The sequence below is a fragment of the Doryrhamphus excisus genome, chromosome 12 (assembly GCF_030265055.1).
Source record: "Doryrhamphus excisus isolate RoL2022-K1 chromosome 12, RoL_Dexc_1.0, whole genome shotgun sequence".
Classification (NCBI taxonomy): Eukaryota; Metazoa; Chordata; class Actinopteri; order Syngnathiformes; family Syngnathidae; genus Doryrhamphus; species Doryrhamphus excisus.
Window position 1 is genome coordinate 15,758,595 of NC_080477.1, and position 25,465 is coordinate 15,784,059.

At 41.4% G+C, this 25,465-nt stretch overlaps 1 protein-coding gene across 9 annotated transcripts in view; it reads right to left on the reverse strand.

Moving 5' to 3' along the window:
* spata17 (spermatogenesis associated 17) overlaps positions 1 to 24,497 on the reverse strand; it is an 81,608-nt gene extending 57,111 nt beyond the window's left edge. For 4 of the 9 annotated variants that reach the window (XR_009132215.1, XR_009132217.1, XR_009132216.1 and 1 more), the window contains exons 1-9: positions 23,675 to 23,818; positions 23,275 to 23,364; positions 22,212 to 22,293; positions 20,820 to 20,870; positions 17,054 to 17,157; positions 7,791 to 7,914; positions 6,108 to 6,344; positions 3,867 to 3,997; positions 1,641 to 1,739 (exon numbers count right to left, since the gene is read on the reverse strand). Coding sequence is in view for 4 of the 9 variants with exons in the window: in XM_058088716.1 (XP_057944699.1) it covers positions 1,658 to 1,739; positions 3,867 to 3,997; positions 6,108 to 6,344; positions 7,791 to 7,914; positions 17,054 to 17,157; positions 20,820 to 20,870; positions 22,212 to 22,293; positions 23,275 to 23,364; positions 23,675 to 23,742 (969 nt within the window). In the remaining 5 variants the exon portion in view is untranslated. Of the gene's footprint in view, positions 1 to 1,640; positions 1,740 to 3,866; positions 3,998 to 6,107; positions 6,345 to 7,790; positions 7,915 to 17,053; positions 17,158 to 20,819; positions 20,871 to 22,211; positions 22,294 to 23,274; positions 23,431 to 23,674; positions 23,820 to 24,459 lie in introns of those variants that run through there. The other 5 variants (XR_009132219.1, XR_009132218.1, XM_058088717.1 and 2 more) reach the window with 3 other exon arrangements.
* Positions 24,498 to 25,465: the final 968 nt, after the last annotated feature.

Below are 25,465 nucleotides of genomic sequence, written 5' to 3' on the forward strand. Positions count from 1 at the left end.
ACTGTAAAACAAATATCATATTGGCATATTCCTTCTGAAAATTCAGGCTGAATTCCACATTAAAAGTTGTATGATTGTGTGTGTTTGTGTTCTTTGATCAAAGCTAAAACGAAGCTTATGTTAAATTGGTTAAGGTCATGGTAAGGGTTCAATGTCTGATGCGCAGTGGCATCACTGCTAATCTTGCTATTATGCTAAATAGCCCACATGCTACCCATTCTGTATATTACAAAGCCTGCATAGACCGAATGACCACGACAGATTGTACTCCCCCAGCCCCAGTTGTCAGCTGCAGGAGACCCCATTCACCCACCCACTCAATCCCCATTCTTATTTATCTCCACTTCCTGGGGCCGCGTTACTTCATTCCCGTGTTGCTGTTCTCTCCTCTTGCTCTTTTCTCTCTCGCTCGCTTGTTTCACTCCTTGTTTCCGGGCAATTGGGTCTGGGTGCTGGTGGTGGTGGGGGGCTGGTATAAGAGGTTGGGGTGGAACTGCTGGGAACTTTGTGTGTGTGCATGCACATATATGTATGTGTGTGTGTGTGTGCTGGGAAGTGAGCTAATAAAGGACGGTGATCCATGAAAGGCCTTGAGCAAAGACACAGTCAATTACCTAATGCCTGGACCAGACCGCAGGGCCCACACGCACGTACACTTTCACTTTCCACCATGCAGACACACACACGCGCACGCGTCCGTGCATACACCTCATTTACGTATACATGGAAAGGGGGCAATGGAGGGCATAACTGGGAATTGTGTTCGTGTGTGTGTGGGTGGGTGTACATATGCGTGTGATGGAGAGCGGCGATTTATTAAATTGCTGTCACTTTTGACAAATTTGTGCAACTCAAATTGAAAGGGCTTGGCTGCAGCAAGTCTCTTTTTTCCCTTGTTTATTCTCGAGTTGAATGTTGTGATACACTTCAGGCAGAAACACTGGCATCCCCAGTTTATTGCCTATAATGGTGTCCAAGCTCAGGACCACATACAGATAAATCGAAGGATACAGAGGGCCACTTTGACGCATTTTGTATATTAAAGTAGCTGAACCAATTCAATTGTAGGTCACTTCATGCTAAGCTATCTGAAAAAATAAACAATGTCAGCTTTGTGTCATGGGTGACCAAGGAAACTACTGTGATATCTAATAATGTACCTTATTGATAATGGTTTCATTTTAATTATACTATGTGCTGAGGGCGAATAAAAAACAGGCTGCTTGCCGAAAATGGCCAACGGGCCCCACTTTGGACAACTGTCTTTGGGCGAGAGGCGGGGTACTCTGGGACTGGTCGCCACCCAATCACAGGGTACATATAGACATTCACACTCGCATTTATACCTATGGACAATTTGGAGTCGCCAATTAACCTAGCACACAATTTGATACAATTTAAGCAAAATGAGGTTCTGGCCTCAATAATAAGCCAAACATCGTCTATACTCACATTCAAACCTTTATTGCCTCAAGTCACATGCCTCATTTGTGACTATGGGAGGAAACCAGAGTACTAAGAGTAAACCCACACAAGTACAGGGAAAACACAGCATCATCCTAACTGTCTCAAAGTATGAGTTACGAGGTTACATGAATGAATAATACTATCTATATTTGTAGTTATAGTTTCCAACCTACCTCGTGTGTGTGACCACTTATGTGAAGCTCTCGTCATTGTCTGGCTGAGGAAGTGGATGACTGCTGCAGTCCAATTGTTGCTCCATACATTCATTTCCTCTGGTTGGCCGATGGAAAGATGGAACAAAAAAAAAGACAAGTAATGTTTACACTTGGACACATTTTGCAAGCGCATTGTCCCGCAGTTTTCTGAGGCAATGTATGTCATTCATTCATTCATTCATTTTCTATACCGCTTATCTTCAACAACCATCACGGGTATGCTGGAGCCTATCCCGGCTGTCTTCGGGCGAGAGGCGGGGTACACCCTGGACTGGTTGCCAGCCAATCACATGGCACATATAGACAAACAACCATTCACACTCATATCAGTGCATGTCATGTACCTATTTATTAATTTCTGCATAAGTCCATTTTCACCTTCTCCAGTACTGTTTACATCTAGCGCATGACAATAGTATGCACAACATGCATTGTTCCTGCATGGGTATACACTGCCATTGACACTTCCTGCGTCCGTGACATTATTTGATCCCGCTGCGTCCCACGTGATACCATATAACAGTAGGTATACCACCTAGCTCCATTAATTTCTCTATTTGCATGGGACCTACAACATGTGGAACTCCATAGAGGACGCTCTTATTGCAAAAAAAAAAAAAAAAAAAGAAAGGTAGGTCTTTTATTATCTCACACCTGCAGAAAGAGAGAGAAGGAGGCATTGACTAGAAAAAAGCTGACTCAAAGACATCGCTGTGGGCATTATGATCACATATTAACAGAAATTCACAGGGAAGATCTCCCTGGACTTACTCCAAGTGATGGGGGCGAAGTTAGTCCATTCATGTGAATGAGACACGCTTTGATATGCATTGCCTGCATTGTTTGGGCATAGTTTGTGGTGCATTTGTGCTTCATTCATTCATTCATTTTCTACCGTTTATCCTCAAGAGGGTCGCGGGGGTGCTGGAGCCTATCCCAGCTGTCTTCGGACGAGAGGCAGGGTACACCCTGGACTGGTCGCCAGCCAATCACAGGGCACATATAGACAAACAACCAGTCATACTCACATTCATACCTATGGACAATTTGGAGTCGCCAATTAACCTAGCATGTTTTTGGAATGTGGGAGGAAACCGGAGTACCCGGAGAAAACCCACACATGCACGGGGAGAACATGCAAACTCCACACAGAGATGGTTGAGGGTGGACTGACGTCTACTGATGTCAATGCAAACCCGTACTACCTTATATGGGCTGCAAATTGCCTGCACACAGTAAACGTGGACCTATGTATCCGGAAGTCCTCGGGAGCGTTTGGGAGTGTGACCAATCACAGCAGAGTGGGCATACCTCGAGGAGGGTTCATTAAACAGACAGTTTGGGTTGGAAGCAGGAAATATGTCCAGGAAGATTTTGAAAGCTTTCTTATCCCGTGTAGCTGCCTCACAACTCCATAAAAAGCGCAGAAAATGAGTATAATAGGTCCCCTTTAATGTTTGTGGAAGGGTCCTTTTTTGTACAATAAAGCTAACATTTCTCCAAAGGAGATTGAAGGAGTGCTAAATACAAAAGAAGAGTACAGTGGTGAAAAAAGTAGGTGGTCTTTTGCTCTGTTGCCGGGGAAATTACAGTATGAAGAAGATCAAACTGAGGGTTAATACGAGCGCTTCACACAACTGAGTAGATTAGCCCGTGAGTGGTAATGAGGTTATAATCAAGTGTTTGACAAAGTCACAATACACTGCAGCTACACTTGTTACACGCGCACATGCGTGCGATGTTCCTAATTACGTAGAAAAGTCTGTGACATTGTTCATAAGAAATATGTGCTAAAGCAGTATTAAAATAATCACCAGGCATACACCCATTAGGTTTTCTAATAAGGATGTGTTCATTTGCTACTTAATGTTGAATGAATTGTGTATAAGGGCATAAGACAGAACGTGTTAACTAATTGATCTGCACCAGGACACAAAATTAGGTACACTTCCCCAATTGATTCAGATACAAGAGCAATACAGTACTTCAAAACAGGAATATGATCTACAAATGTATGAATTTAAGAATACAATAATAACAATAATTCTAATTTGCCACTTGACTGGACATATTTGTATACTATACAGCTCTTGTGTTGGATGGTTTGAGATGGCACAGTCATTGCATGTTACATTACATGCTTTGCAGTTCATGACAGACAAGAATACTGACAAATTCACTCACAGTGTGCCACTGTAGAGCCGTAATTCATTTTGTGCCTCCTCCAGGTGCCCGTATGAGGTCTGTAGATGCATAGCCAGCTCAGGAAAACGTACGCCTTGCTCCCACATCTCCCCGGGGTCTCTGATCCGGACCTGGAATAACCACAGAGACGCACAAGTATCAGATAATGATCACTGTTTCTTTCTGCTTCAGCCTCCCTCCCGCCTCTGTCTTTGTCTGATCCTTCTCCCACAGGTGGTGATGGTTTACAGCTAAAAGCAGAGGCCAATCCTCTTCATCTCTCCTCCTGTGACAGAGACCACGAGAGAGGCCGAGAGGGAAAGAGTGAGGAGAAAAAGAAGCTGGGCGGCGAAAATCCAAGCAAGTCTGGGGATAAATTAAGTGGAAGATTGAAAAAAGAGGGGTGACAATGTATGATGAAGACATAAAAACATGTCTGTATGCTAAGCTGTAAATGAAATTATTTATTATTATAAAAAAACATAGATCAAGAGGTTGACTACAGCCACATGCCAAATTTTTCTGACACAGCAATTATTCGATTTTGTAACCGGCACAATTATTCAGTTAGACAGCATAGATCACCGAGTTGTTACATGTTCATCTTATGCTGAGGTGACCTTGTTTGCTGAAAAGCAAGGTTGGGGTGAAGGCAGAGGAAGGGGGGCGGGTGTGGGGGACCCTGTCCTTGCTCCTATCGCCATGGGATCAGTGGCCTGGCCTGACCACTTCCACAACCTGCACCTCAACCTTATCCATCACCACCAGATAGTTATCACGCTAGGTTTGGGGTGAAGGAGGAGAAAGAAACAGGGACTGTCTGCGGTAATCACATAGAATAATTGCAGCAATTTATCATTTGCATTCTGTTCACGACTTCTATTTTCGTTATTAAGCCCCAATATCATTGATCACCAGTGTTTTTTGAGACCAAGATCCCTGGTCTTGGCTTTAAACATGCGCAAGACCTTGTGACCTTGGTCGCTCTCCGGGAGGGGAAGCCACTGATGTAACAATACTATTTTTCCCAAATATGGACCAGTAGATTGTGATCGATGGAATGGAATAGAATGGTGAATCTCTGTGTTTAGCCTCTTTGAGGTGGAAAAAGTTGCAAATTATTTGCAGGGATCGCTAGTAGTGATGCTCTGAACAAACAACAAACACTATTTGACTATCAGTCCACTCGAGACAACATCTAAAATATCAGATCCGACTATGAAAATCCTAATTTGGAGACAGCCTTCATCATTTCCAATGAACATGCACATCCAGTGGATTTTTCCTACACATGATTTGTGCAAATGTTTGACAGCTGCACACGCGCGCGCACACACACACACACAATGTTCAGTCAAATGCAGACACTAAACGTCTCTTTACCGTAACCCCCGAGAGAGCTGTGTGCCATGTTTTAATGATGCAATTCCTCTTTGAAAGTAGTTTTAAAGGAGCTCTGCCTTCAATAAGAGTAATTCCCCATTGGGCAAAAAGAGGATGTTGAGGGGCTCATGTGATTAGAATGACACTCTGTAAAACTATTACTCTCTCATATCTGTTGCGCAGCCTCTGGTATTTTTCTCAGGCACAACATTAGGTACAGGTACATTTTTATACGTCTATTTTCATTGCAGAAGGGGTATGGCTAGCATATACCAAGGAAGAAATAATTATATTTGGGAGGGAATACATTTCACAAGTCCAGTAATTTTCCATATAGAAGACACAAGACATAAGGTGGAATATCTGCAATATTCCCACCTGGAGAAGAAAATCCAATATATTTTATGTACTGTTTAACATTATTCATTCATTTTTTACCGCTTATCCTCACAAGGGTCGCGGGGGGTGATGGAGCCTATCCCAGCTGTCTTCAGCCGAGAGGTGGGGTACACCCTGGATTGGTCGCCAGCCAATCACAGGGCACATACAGACAAACAACCATTCACACTCACATTCATACCTATGGACAATTTGGAGTCGCCAATTAACCTAGCATGTTTTTTGGATGTGGGAGGAAACCGGAGTTTTAACTCACACATGCGCGGGGAGAACATGCAAACTCCACACAGAGGTGGCCGAGGGGGGAATCGAACTTGGGTCTCCTAGCTGTGAGGCCTGCGTGCAGCCTATCTGCTAACTTACAACTGAGATTTTGTTTGTTTGTTTGTTTTTTACAGCTTCTTGTGTCAGTAAAGCTACAGTATAATTTCTGTAGAATCCTGGCTTTTCGTATCTTACCTGCTGTTTGGTGCTGGCGATCGGAGGAAGTATGGGCCTGGGAGAGCAGAAGGCTCTACCTCTTCTCCTTGGGGATCCTGGAGGGACAGCGAAAGTGGGGGGCGTCGGGGATGCAGGTGTGAGATGAGTGCTGTCCCTTGGGACTAGCTTGGTGGGGGCCTGGTACTTGACCTGCCTCAGTAGTAACTCCATCTCATGGGGGACTAGCCTGAATGGAGAGTTGAAAACCCCTGGGCACTATGGAGGAAGAAACGGGTTGGATCAGTTTCATCCACCAATTAAATAAGGTTACACACTGAAAAACACACAGACGGTCCAATGTTGTATTATACACAAGAAACGATACACACATGTAAACATGATCTAAAATGGATTTTCTAAATAAGTCCTGATCGAGAATCACTCCCATAACAGTGATCCCTCTATGTGTATGTTAATAACCAAACCAAAGCTCTGAGTTGGAGCACTCCATCTATCTACTTTATATGCTAATAACACCGCTTGCAATTAAGGACACTTAAAATGAGAAAAGGGCTTAAGTGGGAAATCAGTAGTATCATGTGTCAGCTTTTTTTCCCCCCAAAATAACATTTCCAGACTGGGTGATTAATTTTGAATGGTCTTTAGTTAATATTTCACAATAAATAAGGGCTACTATAGCGTTGCCCCTAAGTGATCGCTATTGCAGGCCACAGTTTATAATGATCATGTCTTTTCCTAACACATCAGAAGGTATGGAATGAAGGTAGGAAATTTCATGACCTCATCAAAATGGATGAAACATTTGTAATCTCAAGTTATGTCATAAACACACCAGACCATGGAAGCCAAATAAAAATGTGACCTGTATTTTATGCACAAAAATTCACTGCGGCAGACGGACTAACGTTAATTCACAGTATTGCCAGGTTTTCCTTAGTCGGACACAACAAATGCCAATTAATTATAATAACCCAGAATTTAAAAAACAGATTGAAAAAGAACTTTAAATAGCACCAAAAAGTAACACAAAAGTCCATCTATTGTGAATGACCGCACATCGAAAACCGCCTTATTCCGCTAGGGGATGGAACATTTCAATAGACAAAAATAAACGTAAATTAACACAAACATGTCACTTGTTACAAATACAACAACATACACACACACAAACACACACAGTAACAACGTGCAGAAGAGCAATGATGTTGACCCCAGGAACACAGCATCTCTGTCTCTGTCAGAGGGACTTGGGGCCTTTTGGTAAGCTGTGAGTGTAACTGTGTGTGTGTGTGTGTGTGTGTGGGCCGGGGTCCGAGAAGTGCGGAAGGATGAACTGTGTGGGAGAGCCATCTATTCACTGCTGACAAGGTCAGAGCTATGAAGGGAAAGAGTCCCCTGCCATATGCAGAGAAAGAGAGTACGATATATACAGTCCAGTATAGAACGAGAAAGAGCTGACACAGGACTGGGATGGAGTAACAAAACTTTTCCTCTGAAATTAATACATCATTAAATAATAAGTGAAAAAGACACCGCAGATCAGATTTCTAGTTTACACTTTAGCGAGCCGAGCCAAGAGAGTCAGCTACTACTTACTGCAAGTATGGCAGTTGGGGTCAAAGGTCATATAATGCAGCACTCCATCCGGTCCATCAACATTTAGACACTATGTTTGTTAATGTTTGTGTGTTGCATCCCTACCCGCTTAGTGCTGAGTAGATGGTGCCATCTGTAAGCTTGATAGACTTTGGCTTTCTGTTCGTTCACCTTTTTCAGACAGATTTTCTCTCGCTTCTGGAGCTCTTCAAGTTCTTCCATTTCCCTCCTGAAACAATATTTGACATGGTAAGTCTTGACACTGAACAATATGCACACAAGCATGTTCCTTTTTTGCTATTTTAATGGTATTTTACACTGAAGTAAATCAAAAATAATCACAATCATCACTCAGTATAACAAATGATCTGAAACATTTTCAAATTGTTCAATATATCGACAAATCGATGCATCAATGCAGCCTTAATGCGGACTCGGGGAGGTGAAGTTAGTTGAAATCAAAAGTGTAGACTCTTTGGCTTTTATAGTGTGCATGAGACAATGTTCGACTTTGCAAGATGTGAAGAGTGTATCACAAAAATACCACACAAGGGCGTCACTACGTTCACGGAGAAAACTGTGTAAGAGATTTTTCTATTCAAATGCTAAGTGTTGTGTTACTCAATCAAGAGATGTGTGTTATTCTTACATCATGCTTGTCACACTGTTCATTCTCTGCATTTTTCCATTGATTCCATCACTACTCCTATACTTAATATTTTTGTTGTGCTTCTACTTAATAGATTTGATTTACTTGAGAGACGTTAAGATTAAAAATAGTGTCACTGTTTGTCAGACACAAGCAACAATTATATTGCACTAAAACGGTCATTGTTTTTGCACAATCGCTATTAAAATATTGTGCAAAATATCCATCCATCTTCTGTACTGCCTGTCCTCATTAGGGCGGCGGGTTAGCTGGAGTCTACCCCATCTGAAGGCTCCAAAATATAAACTATGGTATTAATTTTCTTTGGTTTTGTTTCACTCTATCTTTGAGATATTACCGTATTTTCCAGACTATAAGTCGCACTTTTTTTCCATAGGTTGGCTGTTCCTGCGACTTATACTCCAGAGCAATTTATACATGAAAAGATATATATATATAATTTCACAGACAGCCACAAGAGGGCACTCATACTCCGTAACATTTCAATACTTAAACAGTAGACGTTAGCTTACAAAGGCAACTGAGAACGACAAACGACAAAACGAAACCCCCCCCCCCAACAGAAAATCATATTCTGCAGACTACAAGCTGCAAGTAGTGAAATTTGCACCTGAAAACAGTAATCAAGCAGTAGAGGGAAAGTTTGGAGTAAGTTAGGGATTGGCGTAAAGCGGAGGCTACTCTTACTGTCATGAAGAAAACAGTTACTGTACATGTTAGATAAACACTGGACACCTTTTCTGTTCATGTTTATTTTTCGTGTAGCTGAATAACCATTATGTTAGCATATATTACACCTATTCAGCCTGTTATCGATTCTTTTATTAATGTTAGAACTTGCCTTCCAAGATGACGCAATGTCTGTTTTGGTCAAGTAGTTTGTAAAATAAATTATCCACAAAAAAATGCGACTTATGGATGGTTTTTTTCTACCAAATTATGCATTTTTTGCCTTGTGCGACTTATACTCCGGAGAGAAAATACGGTATTGTTATCGTGAGCCATGCATTGCAAATGCAACTATATGGCCACATAGTATAGCAACAATAATGTCCACTAATTTGAGTAACTGAATCCATGACAAAACAACAACAAAAATGAAATTGGAAAATGTCAACACCCAAACTGTACACACAAACAGAAGTAGAACCATTTGGACTTAAACAACAAAGATTTGAGCAAATGAACATCCAAGTAATGTGGAGCTGTGCCGCTGTATTTTTAATGCAGCCTTTGCTGGTAATTCCCTGAAGTGTCCTTCAGATGAATGAAAAAGTGCCTGATACTAAAGGGCTGGGACAGCAAAGGTACCGTGAGAGAAAAACAAGGGGGGAAAAGTGAGCGAGCTTGAGGGTATAAGTGGGAGGATGATGAATGTATTTCATCACAACAGCCAGGACAGGTCTGTCTGTGACATCTGTTAAGCCACGCTGCTTAAATGGGATACATTAAAAGCCCATACACAGCAATTTCATCTGGCAATCACACAGCCTTATTGTTACAAGGGGGTAATAACTTAAAATAGGGAATTGGAAACAATTACTAAAACACTCATATCACGGTTATGTGGAAGCAGGACGGCTAAAGCCAATCTATTTCCTCAAGAGCAATTCCAGTAAGAGTTGGCTCGAGCTCATCAACAATTCATCCCCTTTTTCACAGGCTTCCACTCCACTGTTCTAGCCAACTTCTATTTTCAATTACAAACCTCCACAGACAAATCAGAATATTCTTAGTGGGGTCTGTAATGGCGGGTTAATACATTCAGCGGCTAGTGGCGTTTAAAAAGAAATCACAACACCGTTCCCGCCGCCTTTGCATTCTCATTTCTTTCTCAGCATCAGATTATATTACAAGATAAATGAAATATGCAGAACATTACCCGCGCACATGCAAATCTATATGTGTGTGCATGTATGTGTTAAGCTCAGTAGTTTAAGTCTATGCATGATAGTGTGTATATGAATATAGAGGTTGCTTGGCCTCCATTTGTCACCCTGGCTAACGGGGATATTACTTATTAATGCAAAATATAAAGTTGCAGTTTACTCTGGGACAGTGTAAATGAACTGAATAACCACAGTGTACTCTGTGTGTATTTAAGTTTATTATTTATGCATTAAAGCTGCTTTAAAAAAAAAGATATGGGCTATATTTCTATATCAGCATGTGTGTCAATATTCATGCAGTGTTCACAGAGCTTTTCTTGAATGTGCGTGGAACCTTGCTATCTGCACAAGTGTGTGTGTGTGTGTGTGTGTGTGTCGTGTTGAATGGGTGACCTTTGTTTCCCTGCCCCCAGCCCCAACATTATTAATTGCTGTGTAGTGGACAAAAGCCAAACAGATTTGTAACGGCTGAAGGCACCTCGATCTGTGTCGACCCAACCAGCCGACACAACATACAACCCTCATTAGCCCTGTTCGGCACGCTGCACATGCACTTGCTACATTGGTGTGTGTATGTGTGTGTGTGTTTTGAAGTAAGTGAGAGATTGAACGGTGGAAGTAGATTAAAGGACGGAAAAGAAAGATTCAAGCAATGAATGGCATGTCAATAAATCAAATGAAAAAATTTTTTGAGATATTTTTGTATATACAGTGGAACCTTGGTTTTCGTACAGCCTTGGTTTTCAACTAAAAATATTGCTACAAATATGCCCTGGTGGCTGCATGGCGGTTGAGTGGTTAGTGCGCAGGCCTCACAGCTAGGAGATCCAAGTTCCAATTCCACCCTCTGCCATCTCTGTGTGGAGTTTGCATGTTCTCCCTGTGCATGCGTGGGTTTTCTCCGGGTACTCCGGTTTCCTCCCACATTCCAAAAACATGCTAGGTTAATTGGCGACTCCAAATTGTCCATAGGTATGAATGTGAGTGTGAATGGTTGTTTGTCTATTTGTCTCACGACGCTACACAACTCCTGCCTTTTCCCTTCCTGGTTGCTGCGGAATATGTATTTATATGGGAAAGATGCATGCCAAGCTCTTATAAACGGCACTTCTGCCACCTTGTGGTCATTTTTACGTCTTAAAGCTGCACCAAACATGATCTCTTCTATTGTGCACTTGTGTCATCACCTCATTTTTGCCCTTGTGCAAAAAAAAACAAAACACAAAAGACGTATAATTGTATCTTTGGGTGTTCGGGTTGAAAAAAAACATATGAACACATCTTTGATAGTGAATAATTCAGAAAAAAAGCATACTTCTGGGATGCAAACTGAACACGCAGAGTAATCTTTTTTGTATGTATGAAAGCTAAGAAAAATGTTTCTTTAAAAGCTTGCTGACCTGGGAAGAGATTATTTCTATTTCTCTTATCTTTAAATGGGAATTCAAAATACAAACAAGTCTGATGTTGATCAGTTGGTTGGTTGATTGGCTTTAGATTATTCTGACCATGCATACATGAAGTAGGAAGAAGCAGAGCTTATTTATTCTTACCCTTCTCTACATAGTACATCAGCGATTGCTCATGAATTTGTTCACCTCCTGTGTTCAATACGCATTGCTATGAAAAAAGTAGGGATATTACCCCCCACCCCCCGAGTGAAATCCATAAATTCTCGAATGCACACATCCAAACACTAGCATCACCATCACCAATGAGTACTGTTCCATCTTTCTGGGGAGGTTTCCGCTTTTAGCCCCAAAACAACAACAATTTTTTCCCTTTGTGAAAGCCTCACAAAAAATGCTGTCTATCGGTGAATAAACGAGCTCACCAATCCTCCCTCAAGTACTTTCAAATAAGCCAAACCTGAACTGACATTTGACCGGGGACCTGTTCACTTATTTAATGGCTAATATAGTACAGCTAAATTTCTCACCGCTCCCTCAATAATTTACCTCCTGGTTCAAAATGGGGCGTCAAGGGCTGCTGGGATATCAGAGACCGAGACACTTGCGGTCATCAAGGCCAGCAACAGAGCAACTAATTGGCCAAATTCTAAATATTTAATGGAGGCTTGACCTGATTGGCTGCTTTAATTGCTCCAATTAAATGATTCAATAGGGCGACAAGGAGGAGGAGACAAGGGTGTCAGCCAGTCAATTGAGACAATGGCCAGTTGGATGTATAGTGCCTGTAAATTGACTTTCTCATAAATGACTCATAAATTGATCACTTCATTGTGCAAAGTACTAAAAACTGGTACCATGAAATGGTTTGGGAAGCGGACAAATATATTTAGCAAAAAGTTGAAAAGCCTTCAAGTTGTCCTTAGTTTCCTTCATTGTTTCCTCCTCAAAAGTAATTTTCTTAAGAGTCAAGGAGAGCACAGCAGCCAGATTATACTGCACCACACATCCCCCCACATCCCCCTCCACACACGCACGCTCAATATACAAATCCAATCAAACTGAGGGAGTGAACTTGTCTCCACCCAAACTGGATCAGAAAGTAGCGGCAAAAGAGAGACTGACGCATAGAAGCGGTTCGAGTAGGCAGTGCAGGTCCCACTCCGCTGTAGCAGCTCGCCTTTCATCAATGTCCTTGAGAGGGACACGAGGAAGGGAGCGATGAAGAAGTCTGGAGAAAAGAGAGACAGGAGAAGAAGTAGCTGGAGGATGTGAGACGCCACAGAAGAGCAGAATAAATAACCCCGACTGTGTCAAGTCTGTGCATTTTTTTTTTTTTTTACATTCCAGTTCAAATAAGCGTATGGAAAATAGAGGTAGGTGTACATAAGTTGCGAATGTTCCCGTGTTGTTGCGGCATCACAGGGAGAATATTTATCAGATGATGGCGGTAATAATTACCCAGCTGTTTATGGCAGATAGAGGAATAATTCATGCAGCCAACAGGCCGTGTTGGTGGCAGCGGCGATGACTCCAGCACATTTAGTAAATATGCAAAACAGCCTCGCGCCGCTTTCCTAATTGCCCCCATCGTCCCACCGCATGCCCTTATTAAAGCCCAGGAACTTTAAGTGTCTCGCTGACAAAGTGATAAATTGTTGGGGTGTCGAGGAAAACTGTGGCAGAGTGGGGACTGAGCTGGGGTCTTGACTTCATTAGGCTATGCAGAAGGAGAGGAAGGATGAATGAGGATGGACGCTGATGCACTGGTGGTGGTGGGGGTGCGGGTGCGGGCGGTGGGGGGTGCACGGAACAAAGTGGAATTAGAAGAAGAAAGAGAGGTGCTGCAGAGTAGAAGATGAAGTTGAACTCAAGTGGTGTGTAGAGCCAAACACAGACATTTTAATAATAGAGCATAAAACACTACAAATATGGTAAATATTTAACATATTTTTGTTCCACATGGTAGTTGAGTGGTTGTCGCACATGCCACACAGCTAGAAGACCTGAGTTCGATTCCTGTGTGATTCCGATCTCTGTGTGGAGTTTACATGGTCTCCCTGTAGGTGCATGAGTTTTCTCCGAGTACTCTGGTTTCCTCCCACATTCCAAAATTATGCATGCTAGATAACCTGGGATAGACTCCAGCATGCCTGCGACCCTCGTGAGGATAAGCAGTACAGAAAATGGAAGGATAGAATTTCTCTGTTTGAGAATATGAACAAACAGAGGTTTTACAGTAGATCAATGTTATGATATTAGGATTTTTTTAACCAACACAAGATGCTACAAATGATTATTATATTTTATATTTAAGTGGCACTTAAATCATACAGTCCACATGTTTGATTCCCCTTTTTCCTTGATTCATACTTGTTTTTATTGTGCCTTATGTAGAAAATATTGTCTTACGCAGGTTAGGGGTTGTAGTGCCACCAGTTGCTTTGCTTTGTGCTATGCGGAATGTAAGAGCATTATTTTTTTGTGTGTGGACAGTTTTATTTAAAATGACCTTAGAGTAGGGGAAAATAGACATAGAAATAGATCATAAAAGTCAAAGAAAGACTGCTCAGTCAACGTAAACCCTTAAATCAGCCATGGTGACCATTTGAGTTCTGGACCAACAGTCAGACAATACAAGTCCTAAAAGAAAGGGGCACGCTGGTGGATTAAAAAAGCAGACCTTGACGGCATGAGTGATCAGGCAGCGTGCAATCTGAGGGCTTGCCGGCTCCCAGAGAAAGGATGTTTCAAATAAACGCCTGCGCGGCATTAATTGATCGCAACTCTGGCAGCACTAAATAAACATGTGATTAACTGGAGAGGAAAATGACCTCAACACCTCAAAGCATTTGCGGCATGTCACACATAGTTGACAATCAAACCTAATCAGGTGCAACTGTAGTCCTAATTTGTTCCTTTGTCAACGTGAACACAAACAAAACATGCACCCATGAAGCTGCTAATTTTTTAATCTGAGCTGTTGAGAACTGTGATATGCAAATTATGTTACAAATGATAATTTGTTGCTTGGTTTCAACATTACAAAAGCCTATTTGACTGTATTATATAGTTTTTCCATAATTTTTCTAGTTTATCTTGTCGGGTTTTTTAACCTTTTATTGGCAATATAGCATTAGAGTGAGGTTGTGCAGGTGTCCATCTTTGTTATGATCATGAAGTGGCAATGCTTCCATAATAGGCTTTAAAAGCCTGCTCCCTCATCCCTCAAACAGGGGGCAAGGAGTGTATAGAAAAGCTAAAACTGCTGCTGGGGAGGTAAGGAGACAAGTCAGTGATCCAAGAAGCCCTTTTAGAAATTTACATTTAATTTTAGCAAAACCCTAAAGATATTTTGGGGTAAAATATATTAGCAATGCTAAAATAATGACTATTAGTTAAGTGTGTGTGCGCTTTTTTTGTCCAAAGTAAAAGATGAGTGTAACTCTAGCAGTACACCCTGGAGCACGGGGTGTTTTATTAATGCAGCATCTGGGGTTCAAATCACAGGCTAATTTTTAATTTTTTCACATCGTTCACTTCTCACTGTCTTCGCCTCAAGCGCTTTAAAATGATTTTTCCTCCCTTCGTCTTCTTAGCCATCTTTCTCTTTGTCTCTATGTCACTTTCATTCCCTTACATTTCCTCTCAGCTAATGTCTACTCTGCAAGGACAGATCTTAGCGCCGCCATATTGTGCCTGTTCTCACACACACACGCATTAAGGTCATAGGTACCCAATTAGATCATATAAAATCCTCAGGAGTGGCCTAAAAAGCCACAGCATAGCTAAGATAATCTTGACCAATCCTTGAAATGAAGGATTCCCAAACTTTCTCAGCTCCATGAGAGACATGCTTACATAAATATATCAAGTATTCCCATCACATCAGCATATACTGTGCATGAACTAATGATAAAGACCACAGACTATTGATGGTCCAATAAAAAAAAAAACCCACTCACACAAAGCTTAGAAAAGCAAGCTCTGAAGCTATAAAATAAAGACATTTGTGAAGAATCAGGCAAAGATCATCCCATGTTAAACTTGTAAAAGTTTCTCAAACAATAAAACTGTACATTTTTTGGCACATCAACAAGTGTTTAACGTTAGTAAGAATGAGACCAGACGGGATTTTAACATTACCTTTGAGAAAAGTGCAATGAAAACGACTAAATATCCATGACAATATAACGTGTTTTCCAGACTATAAGTCGTACTTTTTGTCATAGGTTGGCTGTTCCTGTGACTTATACTCCAGAGCGACTTATAAATAAAAAATTTATAATATTTATAAAATTTATATAAAAAAAATATATATAATTTCACAGACTGCCACAAGAGGGCACTCTACCCTACTCCTTAACAATTCAATATTTAAACAGTAAACGTTAGCTTAAAAAGACAACGGAGAACGACACAAATGCCCCCCAAAAGCCTGTTCTCTATTCTTTCATTAATGTTAGAACTTGCCTTCCAAGAGGATGTAATGTCTGTTTTGGTCAAGTAGTTTGTAAAATAAATTATCCATAAAAATGCGACTTATACTCCAGTGTGACTTATGTATGTTTTTTTTCTAATTATGCATTTTTGGCCTTGAGCGACTTATACTCCGGAGCGACTTATAGTCCAGAAAATATGGTATTACAATCGACCAATTAAATTTATACTGCGTTACACTCTTCTGCACTCACACTGTCTGTACGCCAGCGGCCTTGCCTCCACCCACTGAGACAAAGAGACCTAAAAGGGCTCACACCGTTAATGCCGTTGTTCTATAGAATAAACAAACCAAAGTGCCGAAACCAATGGACAGAATGAAATCTCTTCCTGCATGTTTGGAGGCAAGGGTAGGAGAAAACAAATAAGCAATACATTAAGGTAGACAGAATTATTGAGTTAATTTTCATTTATTGCGTGATTAATTGATTAATATACTATTTTCCCACGCCTATGCCCACAGGACATTGTGTTTTTTTTTGAACGGGCAAAGTCTTGGGACACACCAAGTCTGTTCTGTATTGAACAGAAAAATATGTCAATTTCAGCCCATTTGTGCGTCGCCATATTGTGAGGTGCAAAGGTGTGACAAAGACAATATAAATACTATATAATGGTGGAACTTACCTTTCATCTGCTGTGATTTTTGAAGTATAACACCTCATTGTGTGACAAATATATTTTGCTGCATCCAAAACCAAACTCTGAAAAAACTTTTACACATCTCAAACGTAGCCCACACACCATGTTACTGAATTGCAGAAGACTTGTTCATGCAGATGAACCATGAACAATCATACCTCCACATTGTATATATAAATGTATAATTAAAATAAAAGTACCAAAAATATGTAAGAGAAAAGAGAAAAATATCAAAATGTGCATTACGTTCTTTTTTACCTGACTACTTCATTTGTCCTGGATAGTCTTTCCAGGTAGCTCTTGCGTGAATAGAAGCTATGAATGTACTTGCGCACATAAAATCCTCGCCACCTTCGCTGGATCTGCAGACAAGCACATCATGGAAGACACATCAAACCCATGACTGTATTAATGGCGCGAACAACAGCCTTAAATCACACATGGCATCATTATGAATCTTTTTCCCTGTCATGATGGAGGGACAAGCCAAGGTGGGATAGACAGCTGTCACAGCCGCTCCATACGTTTTTTACTGCGTCGCTGCAGATTGATCGTGGAAGCTGCAGATTAGCCTCACCTCGCACACACCCACACATGTGAGCGCGGCATTCCGAAGCAGAAGGGCGGATGTCCTTCAGACTAATTAGGAGATTAAAACAACAGCGAGTAAAAGAATCATCACACTATACGAAGAAGGAATAAGGAGAGACGACGGCTGGAGGATGGGGAAGAAAACAACAAAGAGCAAAATGAGAATTAGCATTGATCTGCCAGTCAATAGATAATTTTAAATAAAGTAATTGCCGCCTCTCAAGTTCTTGCTGACCTTTGTTGACAAGTGAAATCGATGCAGCCGAATCTGATACAAATCCGAGGTGCAGCATGTAAACATTGGTTTCTATTACGGTCCTAATACATTATCCTCCGTTAGCTTAGCGCGGCACCATAAACAGGAGAGGAGCGATGAGAATGATTCAAAAGGAAGTGTCGCTGGGGGATTCTGGGATGATTGTTTCTCCCACTGTGTCTTTTCGCTTCCATTCACACACCAGCAAATATTTCTTTGGTAATAAAGGGCTGGCGACTACCGACGCCCTTCACTGATTCGTTCTTGCAAAGGGTCACTGGTACTCCATTTCGGCCTTATTCGTGAGTGCATTCACTCTTACAAATACAAAGCAGTGGCCACAGAAATGCCAAAGTTTTTGCAGCATTAAATACATTCTTAAGGACTTGAACTTTTATACAAACAGTATTAAAAAGTATTTTCTCAGATTGTCACCTTTGCTTTGTTCGATGCTGGGTAACATTAAATCATTCAATTGAAAAAAATAAATGCACTTCAAACAGTAATTACCTTTACTATGGCTGATACCACTATAGGTTGCAGTATATTTACCACATGCAGAATCGACATTGCATTTGTTATGATGGGATCTTTGAGGTCAAAGTGGCTGCGACACCAACAAAAACCCCCCAATAACAAAATGAAAGTCTTCACTTCAAGAAATATTTTTGTCATACTGCTATCATAGATAAATAAACAACTATGATAGAAAGGCCCCAGCGCCATTCTGCAGGGTCAACTATGACAACTATGAAAGACTGCAGGAGTGAAATGAAGTTGTGATCATGACACGATTTTAACAGGTTTTCTGAACCGATGCCATCTTGGCTGTGATGTCACTACCAGAATACGTTGTGGGAACCATGGATAATGTCCATCCCGAGCCGATCCGTATTGCCTAACAATCGGTTGAATGTTTCTTACTGTAACTGGTACTCCAACTTATACAGGTGTAATGTTGGAAATGTATATTTGTTTTATCGTGTTATGGTGTTATGTATAAATACATGTGTTTTATAGTGCCTGCCTTAGGACGGCAGATGAAATTTAGCTATTTCAGCTGATACTGGCACATTTACTGTGATAATTTTGCTTGTATGTTGATTAATATGTGCCGTCCTAATAAATAAACAAACAACACTCATTCATATTGTGTTGTGATGACTACGATATAACACACACACAAAAATGACTGTCTCTATGCATACACAAAATACAAAACCAGTGAGCAGCGATCGCTGCTTATCTAGCCCTGGCATGGAGATTTTTCGAAAAAACATGCATGATGAGTGACAGCCATGGTTGTTTAGCCAGCAACTTGGCATGAAAACTCATATTATTATTGTATTATTCCTAATGATGCTGTGATGGAAGACAACCCTTTGGATTTACTGTTGCACACATTAGCCGCATAGCTAGTGCATCCCTTGCATTTTGTCCTCCTTGGTAATAAAATGGTAAACATTTCAAGACTCAAGCACACGTCTGACTCAGGAAATATGCATTTTGCATTTTGGTACATGTTAATCTCACCCAACTACATTTTACATTTTTTTCCCAGCAGTCCACTACATCATCTTCTGGGATCAGTGCCTTACAATGTAGGACAATGGCTGGTGAGTTCCTACAATGTTCACTTTCACATCCTCGTTGGGAGGACATGACACAATCCAGATAAAACTCATATTAAACTCAAGGAGTGAAATACGAACTTTGCAAAGAAAAGTCTGGATTGGCCCTTGTGGGGTTCAAACTTAGATCCTTCTTACATCACCAGCCGTGGATCCAATTCCCTGCTCCATTCACGTTAAGTTCTCTTTCATTAAAATTGCTATTGCATCCTAAAAGAGGCTGTGATATTTTATAGTGGTAATAAAGCACTTTTCCCTCTACCTTAAGAAGCTTCTACTCTGCTCCACATGGTGACATCAACTCCTGACCTTTTAACCCCTGCTCTGCACCAGCTGTGTCTAACACTACTCCTGGATATACGTCCTTTTTAATGTGACATTTACTGAAACAGCTGGGTGGTCACTTCTCGTTGTTTCATTTTCCAGTAAAAGCGTAACATTTCCAAACAATTTCCAAGCCTTTCCACAACACATGCAAGCCACTTTGTCCAGCTGGTCATTGACACAACCTCTTCAATAAAAAATGGCGGATTTCAGTTTTTTGTTGGCCTATAAAACCCCTTAATGGTTGACGCAGAATGAAGTTGTTAGCAAAGGAAGAGACTATATGGAATTGTAAAAAATATGAGGTTTCTGTGAAATTCATTGTGTAAAAGTGTCAAAACATCAGTCAAAGGCAGACTGTGATGATATACAGTACAGAAAAATTCACACTCTATGGACAATTTGGAGTCGCCAATTAACCTAGCATGTTTTTGGAATGTGGGTGGAAACTGGAGTCCCCGGAGAAAACCCACGCATGCACGGGGAGAACACGCAAACTCCACACGGAGATGACTGAGGGTGGAATCAAACTCAGGTCTCCTCGCTGTGTGGCCTGCGCACTAACCACTCACACTGTGCGGCCAGATAAATGAAAATCAATTGCAAAGTTTCTCTTTATGAAAATGATCCCAAAAATAATTTCCACTGCATTTCAGCCCTGCCACAAAAATGATCAGTTGACATTGTTTGAGTGATTCTCTTTTTCACGTACTGTAGATGACGACGTTGACAAAGACGAAAGCTGGAGATGACTGTCATCCTGAGATTGTGAACAACAGACTGTCTGAAAGTCTGTTTAGTTGTGTGATCGGGTCACTCCCAGTGCAGCGCTTGTTCAGGAATGGAGGCGGGTAGGTGGGAGTGCGGGAGTGAGGTGAAGACTTTTGGAAGATGGCCTGGTGTCAAGAAGGGCCCATAGAAGCCACTTAAATCTAGGAAAAACATTAGCAACAGACTGGTATTGGGCAAAAGATACAGGGATTGGGGTAAAACCGTATTCTCTTATGAATCCTCATTGGGATTGTTTGGGGCATACAGAAAAAAGCTTGTCCAGAGAACAAAAAGGTGAGTACTACGCTCAGTCCTGTGTCATGCCAACACTAAACCATCCTGAAATCATTCACGTGTGGGGTTTTTGATCGGGTGTCCCATCACCACACATTTCCTGTCCCTCCACCGTGACATCCTATTTGTTCAAACAAGACACTGTGGCGATATTTACCTTGACCGCCATCTCATTGTAGAAATTCATCTTCATGATAAAATATGCTGCCTGTGAACACAAAGGAAAAGACGACGTTACATGTTGTCTCACGGCCCTCTGATCTGTCCACAGCAGGCGTCAAAGATAAAGAGCTCTTAATACATAATACATTTCACACAGGCAGCGCAGATAGGGCCACTCCACGGGAGGAGGAGAGAGAGAGAGAGAGGGTGGAAAGCACCAGAAGAGAAAAAGACAAAGAGTCAGAGGGGTATGAAGGTAGAGAGAAAGAGAGAGAGAGTGATTAGGGGGACTTTGTATCAAGGGGAGGACAGTGCTCTCTTAATACACCAACACACGCGAAGGCCAAGAAAATCTATGGCGGTGAAGCAGCGAGCTAATGGAGATGTATGACGGCCCAACACTCTCCTCTGGATTTCATAATCAATGACAGCACCGCCAGAAGAGACTAACAAAAGGCCAGAGAATATGCAAGCCGTCACACACGCAGTCATCCAGTGGGGGCACATTTGAGGAGCACTCTGAAGAGTTGGCCATAAAAGGGATCCATATTTCAACACATCTTTTTTTCTTTCAATACCGACGGGTAAGAGACGAAGGAGACGGAAGACTTGAAAGGAAGCTGTAAATTCAGCTTGATGTTTGGAGATGAGGCTTTTGTAGAAGTTGCATTAAACATGATAAGGTCTAAAACGATGGCGGGAGTCAGCCGGTTGAGGAACGCAGGAGCCTCTCTGGGCTCATTCAAAAATGTGGAAAGTGTGAGTGATTCAAATTAACGCTCGTCTGTTCCCAAACACCATCTTTTTAGCCCATATGCGTGTTGTGACACATCCTTCATCGTTTATACCAATGCCCCTCACCACCATCAACCCCCCCACCCCCCTTCACTTTTTTTTTTTTTTTGAACGCCTCCCAAACGGCGGCTGGCAGTTATGCTTTAGCAAACAGTCAATTTAGAGGCATGATAAATAGCTTGTTGTGATACGTTTACAAAACTCAATCCAGGGGAAAATTATATGTGAGAGCGCTGGGTATTGGATCCGGTATCAACAATCTGTTCAATTAAGAAGCAGTTGGAGGCAATATGCTGAAAATGTGGCCTTGTTTTACTAAAGCACACACACACACACACACACGTGCACCACGCTAACTACTTGTACCATTTTGCCTCACACTCGTTCTAAATGTATCCCAGGAATTGCTATGCAGATAAAATTCTATCTCATATTACATCATATATCCTAAGTGCTAATTTCCCAATGTGTAATGAGTGAATTATATTTCTTAAGGTCAGATGTAGGGACTTAGGTGTATAGCAATTGAATTCTAATGCCTGCTATCATAACCTAATCAATACATCTATAGCTGTTCCGGGTTTGGGCTTACCATCACCATTTGTCTGAAATGTGCCCTTGCTTTGAAGCCCCGCCATGTCTTCTGTATAATGACCGCCTTCTCGTGCAGATGCCTGCAATAAAGTCATATTGGGAAGAGGATTAGGTGGATATTTTATGCATGTGAAATGGAGAAAACTTCAATTAAATTGTGAATGTCTTTTGTTAGTGTGTTCAATAAAATCTAAAAACAAAAGACATCCTCCTAAATGATAAGAACTAAAAAAAAAGAATGTCTACCCTGCATGATTTTATTGAATTTATTTAAATTAAGCGTCGACTAAAGGAGAGAAAAAAAAATCTATTATAAACTCTCTTGAAAGCAAGCAAAACAGCAATTGTGCTCGCTCACATGTATGTGATGTAAAATAATGGAATTAAAAGGTCACAGAATCATTATGCTTCTTCACACACACTCACAGAAAATTGCTGCTCTTCCAGGCCTTTCTATCATGTCCGATGAGCCTTTCTCCCACCCTTTAAGCAGCAGCACACATTTGTATTCATCTTCAAACATACTCTAAATGCAAGTCCATTGCGAATCTCCACCTCCAATGAGGCCATCAATTTCCAAAAGGCCATTTATACACCCAGAAAATCAATGCTTATAGTGGGATAGCACAACCCCAGAGTTGCACTTAGGCAGCTAAAATTGTTGCTAATTATCCACTTAACGCATTGATCAATTAACTAAAGTAATCTGAATTAACCTACTGTCTGGAAGTTTGTCTGCTGACCCTGCAGAATGGCGCTGGGGTCGCAGCACAGAACAGGCATGCGATAGAGACACTCATTTCTCCCGGTGTGTGTGTATGAGAGAGAAAGGAGAGCATAGAGCAAGCCACATTTATTCCTCAAGGCCATTTGCAAAGCTCTAGAAGTCCTATAATTATGGGAGTGAGACACTATACGGGTTTTCCCTGCAAATTAACATAGCCTGGATGTTTTATAAGCCCTGGAGGAAAAAAGGCAAAGCTAAAATTGGTGTGGATGTGTGAAATAAAAAGGGTGTAATCTGTCACATGACAAATGAAGACAGAAGGATCAAGTATTACCTTATGTAAAATCTCACCCTGTAGCCTCTGAAGCAGCTCTGGATCCGTATAGCAGCCCGGGATTTTGCCTGTTTGTTTGCCTCAGCTAACCTAAAGCAAAATGCATTCGTCAGAACTAGCTAAGCACCCCGGAAGTTTAAACCTAAATGACCTTAAAGTAGTACAGTGAAGAACGGGAAGTGGTTGTTATGATACATATAGATATATATATCATATGGTGCTATCATATGGAGGTGTATGTGAATTAATGAAATAAATATACAATAATTTGATAAAGGTAATTTATCGTGCACTTTTACGTATATCTTAGCTTTAGTTTGTTTCGCCGTAACACCCGAATAATAATAATAATTAGCATTGATTAGCATGTCTTTTTAAAATCAAGCACCGTTACCGATACCTTGCTAAGTAGAACTGTCGCTTTCTGAAGTCTTCTATTTTACACTTAATCTGCTGGAGCTCCGCCATGTCTACACTATACTGGCGTCCGTTTACTGTTGCCTGGGAAACACAGCCGTCAATCAGAGAAGAAAAGGCTACTTCCGGTAGAGGTGGGACAAGCACAGGTGGAGAGTTTTTTTTCCTTTTTCTTTTTTGGTTACTCCATTTGTTTGCGTTTCCTCTCCCCTCAGTTAATATTCAAAAGCACTGTCGTGAATTTTTGTATTTGGGCTTTGCATATAGTTTGCAGTCAATGACATAAATTATCAATAGTTGCAATTTTATGTTCATTCTATGGGTTGGAAAGGAGGCTAGCATAGCAGGCCATACGGTAAGTACAGTACCACTTTTATACGTACCACGTTTCTTTAACGATTGTGGTATTATTTTTTTCTCAGACGTTTAATATGTCATATACTGTATGTAACCGTCTGTAATATAACTTGTTAAACATGAGAAAAATATACCATGACCATGATCAACATATCCCGTGGCAATTTTGAGTTTTACTTAAAAACGTATTATGTTTAAAGGTAATTGACATACCATACATACCAGATGTGAGTATGTTTTGTTTTTGTTTGTTCTGGACATAAATCCCTTCATTAAATAAGTAACTGAAGCAGGATATATGTGGAAAAACTCCTATGAAAGTAATTCCTCTTCTGCGGATGCAGATTGTGCATCTGTGTATTGATCTGCCGGTGCCACAACTCTTCCATTCCATTCCATCATCCATTTTACCTCTTTCCTGACATTATCTTCATCTTCCTTCTTCATCACGCAGTTATCAGTTTATTTCTCATTGCACTTCCTCCCTCATTTTGCCTGCCACTCCTCCTCTTCAGCCATATTTACCTGTCCAAACGATCGCAAAGCTATCTGTCTAGCCAAGCCATTATAGATTATTTCTTAGCAGGCAGGCAAACCACAAATATAGCTATTCGATGAGCGTGTGTCTCCATACCCAAGTGTCATGTTCTCTTTCCTCTGTGTTTCCCTCTCAGGCTAATTTGCTGTCCGAGGGCCACAGTGGTTATGAGGAGCAGAAGGCCGACGTCCTACACAGAGTTATGACTCCGGGGCAAACCCGTGGCACCTCATCCCATCCATCCAGCGGGGTTTGGATGGAGGACGGCCGCCCTGGTAATTACTGGAGGTACGTTGTTGTGACGAGACAGCACAGATACAGAATGTGAAGTGTCGTTCCTGACAAGGCTGTGATGACGGTAGGAAGCTATTTGTCCTGTCACAGCTCTGATTAGGTGTCACCAGGTGAGCAGAAGAATGAGAGCACTTCATGGAAAGATGCTCTGTTTACACACTGTCTAATGACCCACATCTCGGCTCAGACGGACGGTCTTCTCCATGGTCCTCTCATACGCACTTCCATCAAGTTCCTACACACTCATCTTTTCTGACACCCTCCCCTTTGCTTGCTGTATTCCCCTATCGTCATAATCACATTGAAAAGACAATGTTTTGTTTCCCCACAGTGAGTCAGTAATTATCCCCCATCTTCTTTGCTCTGTCTGCCGCATGCTCCATCTCTCCATACGGGGCATGTCATTTAACACGCCTCCAGTCACCTCTCGCAGTCAGGAAGCTCATCCAAGCAGTCATTCTCCATGCCCATTGTTCCTAAATGAGGGCCATATGCACTGTGGCCAGCACTGGTCATAAAGACACACACTCCTCCTGTCTATGGATATGTGTGAGTAAGACTGTCACACTCCCTTCCCCACTGTGC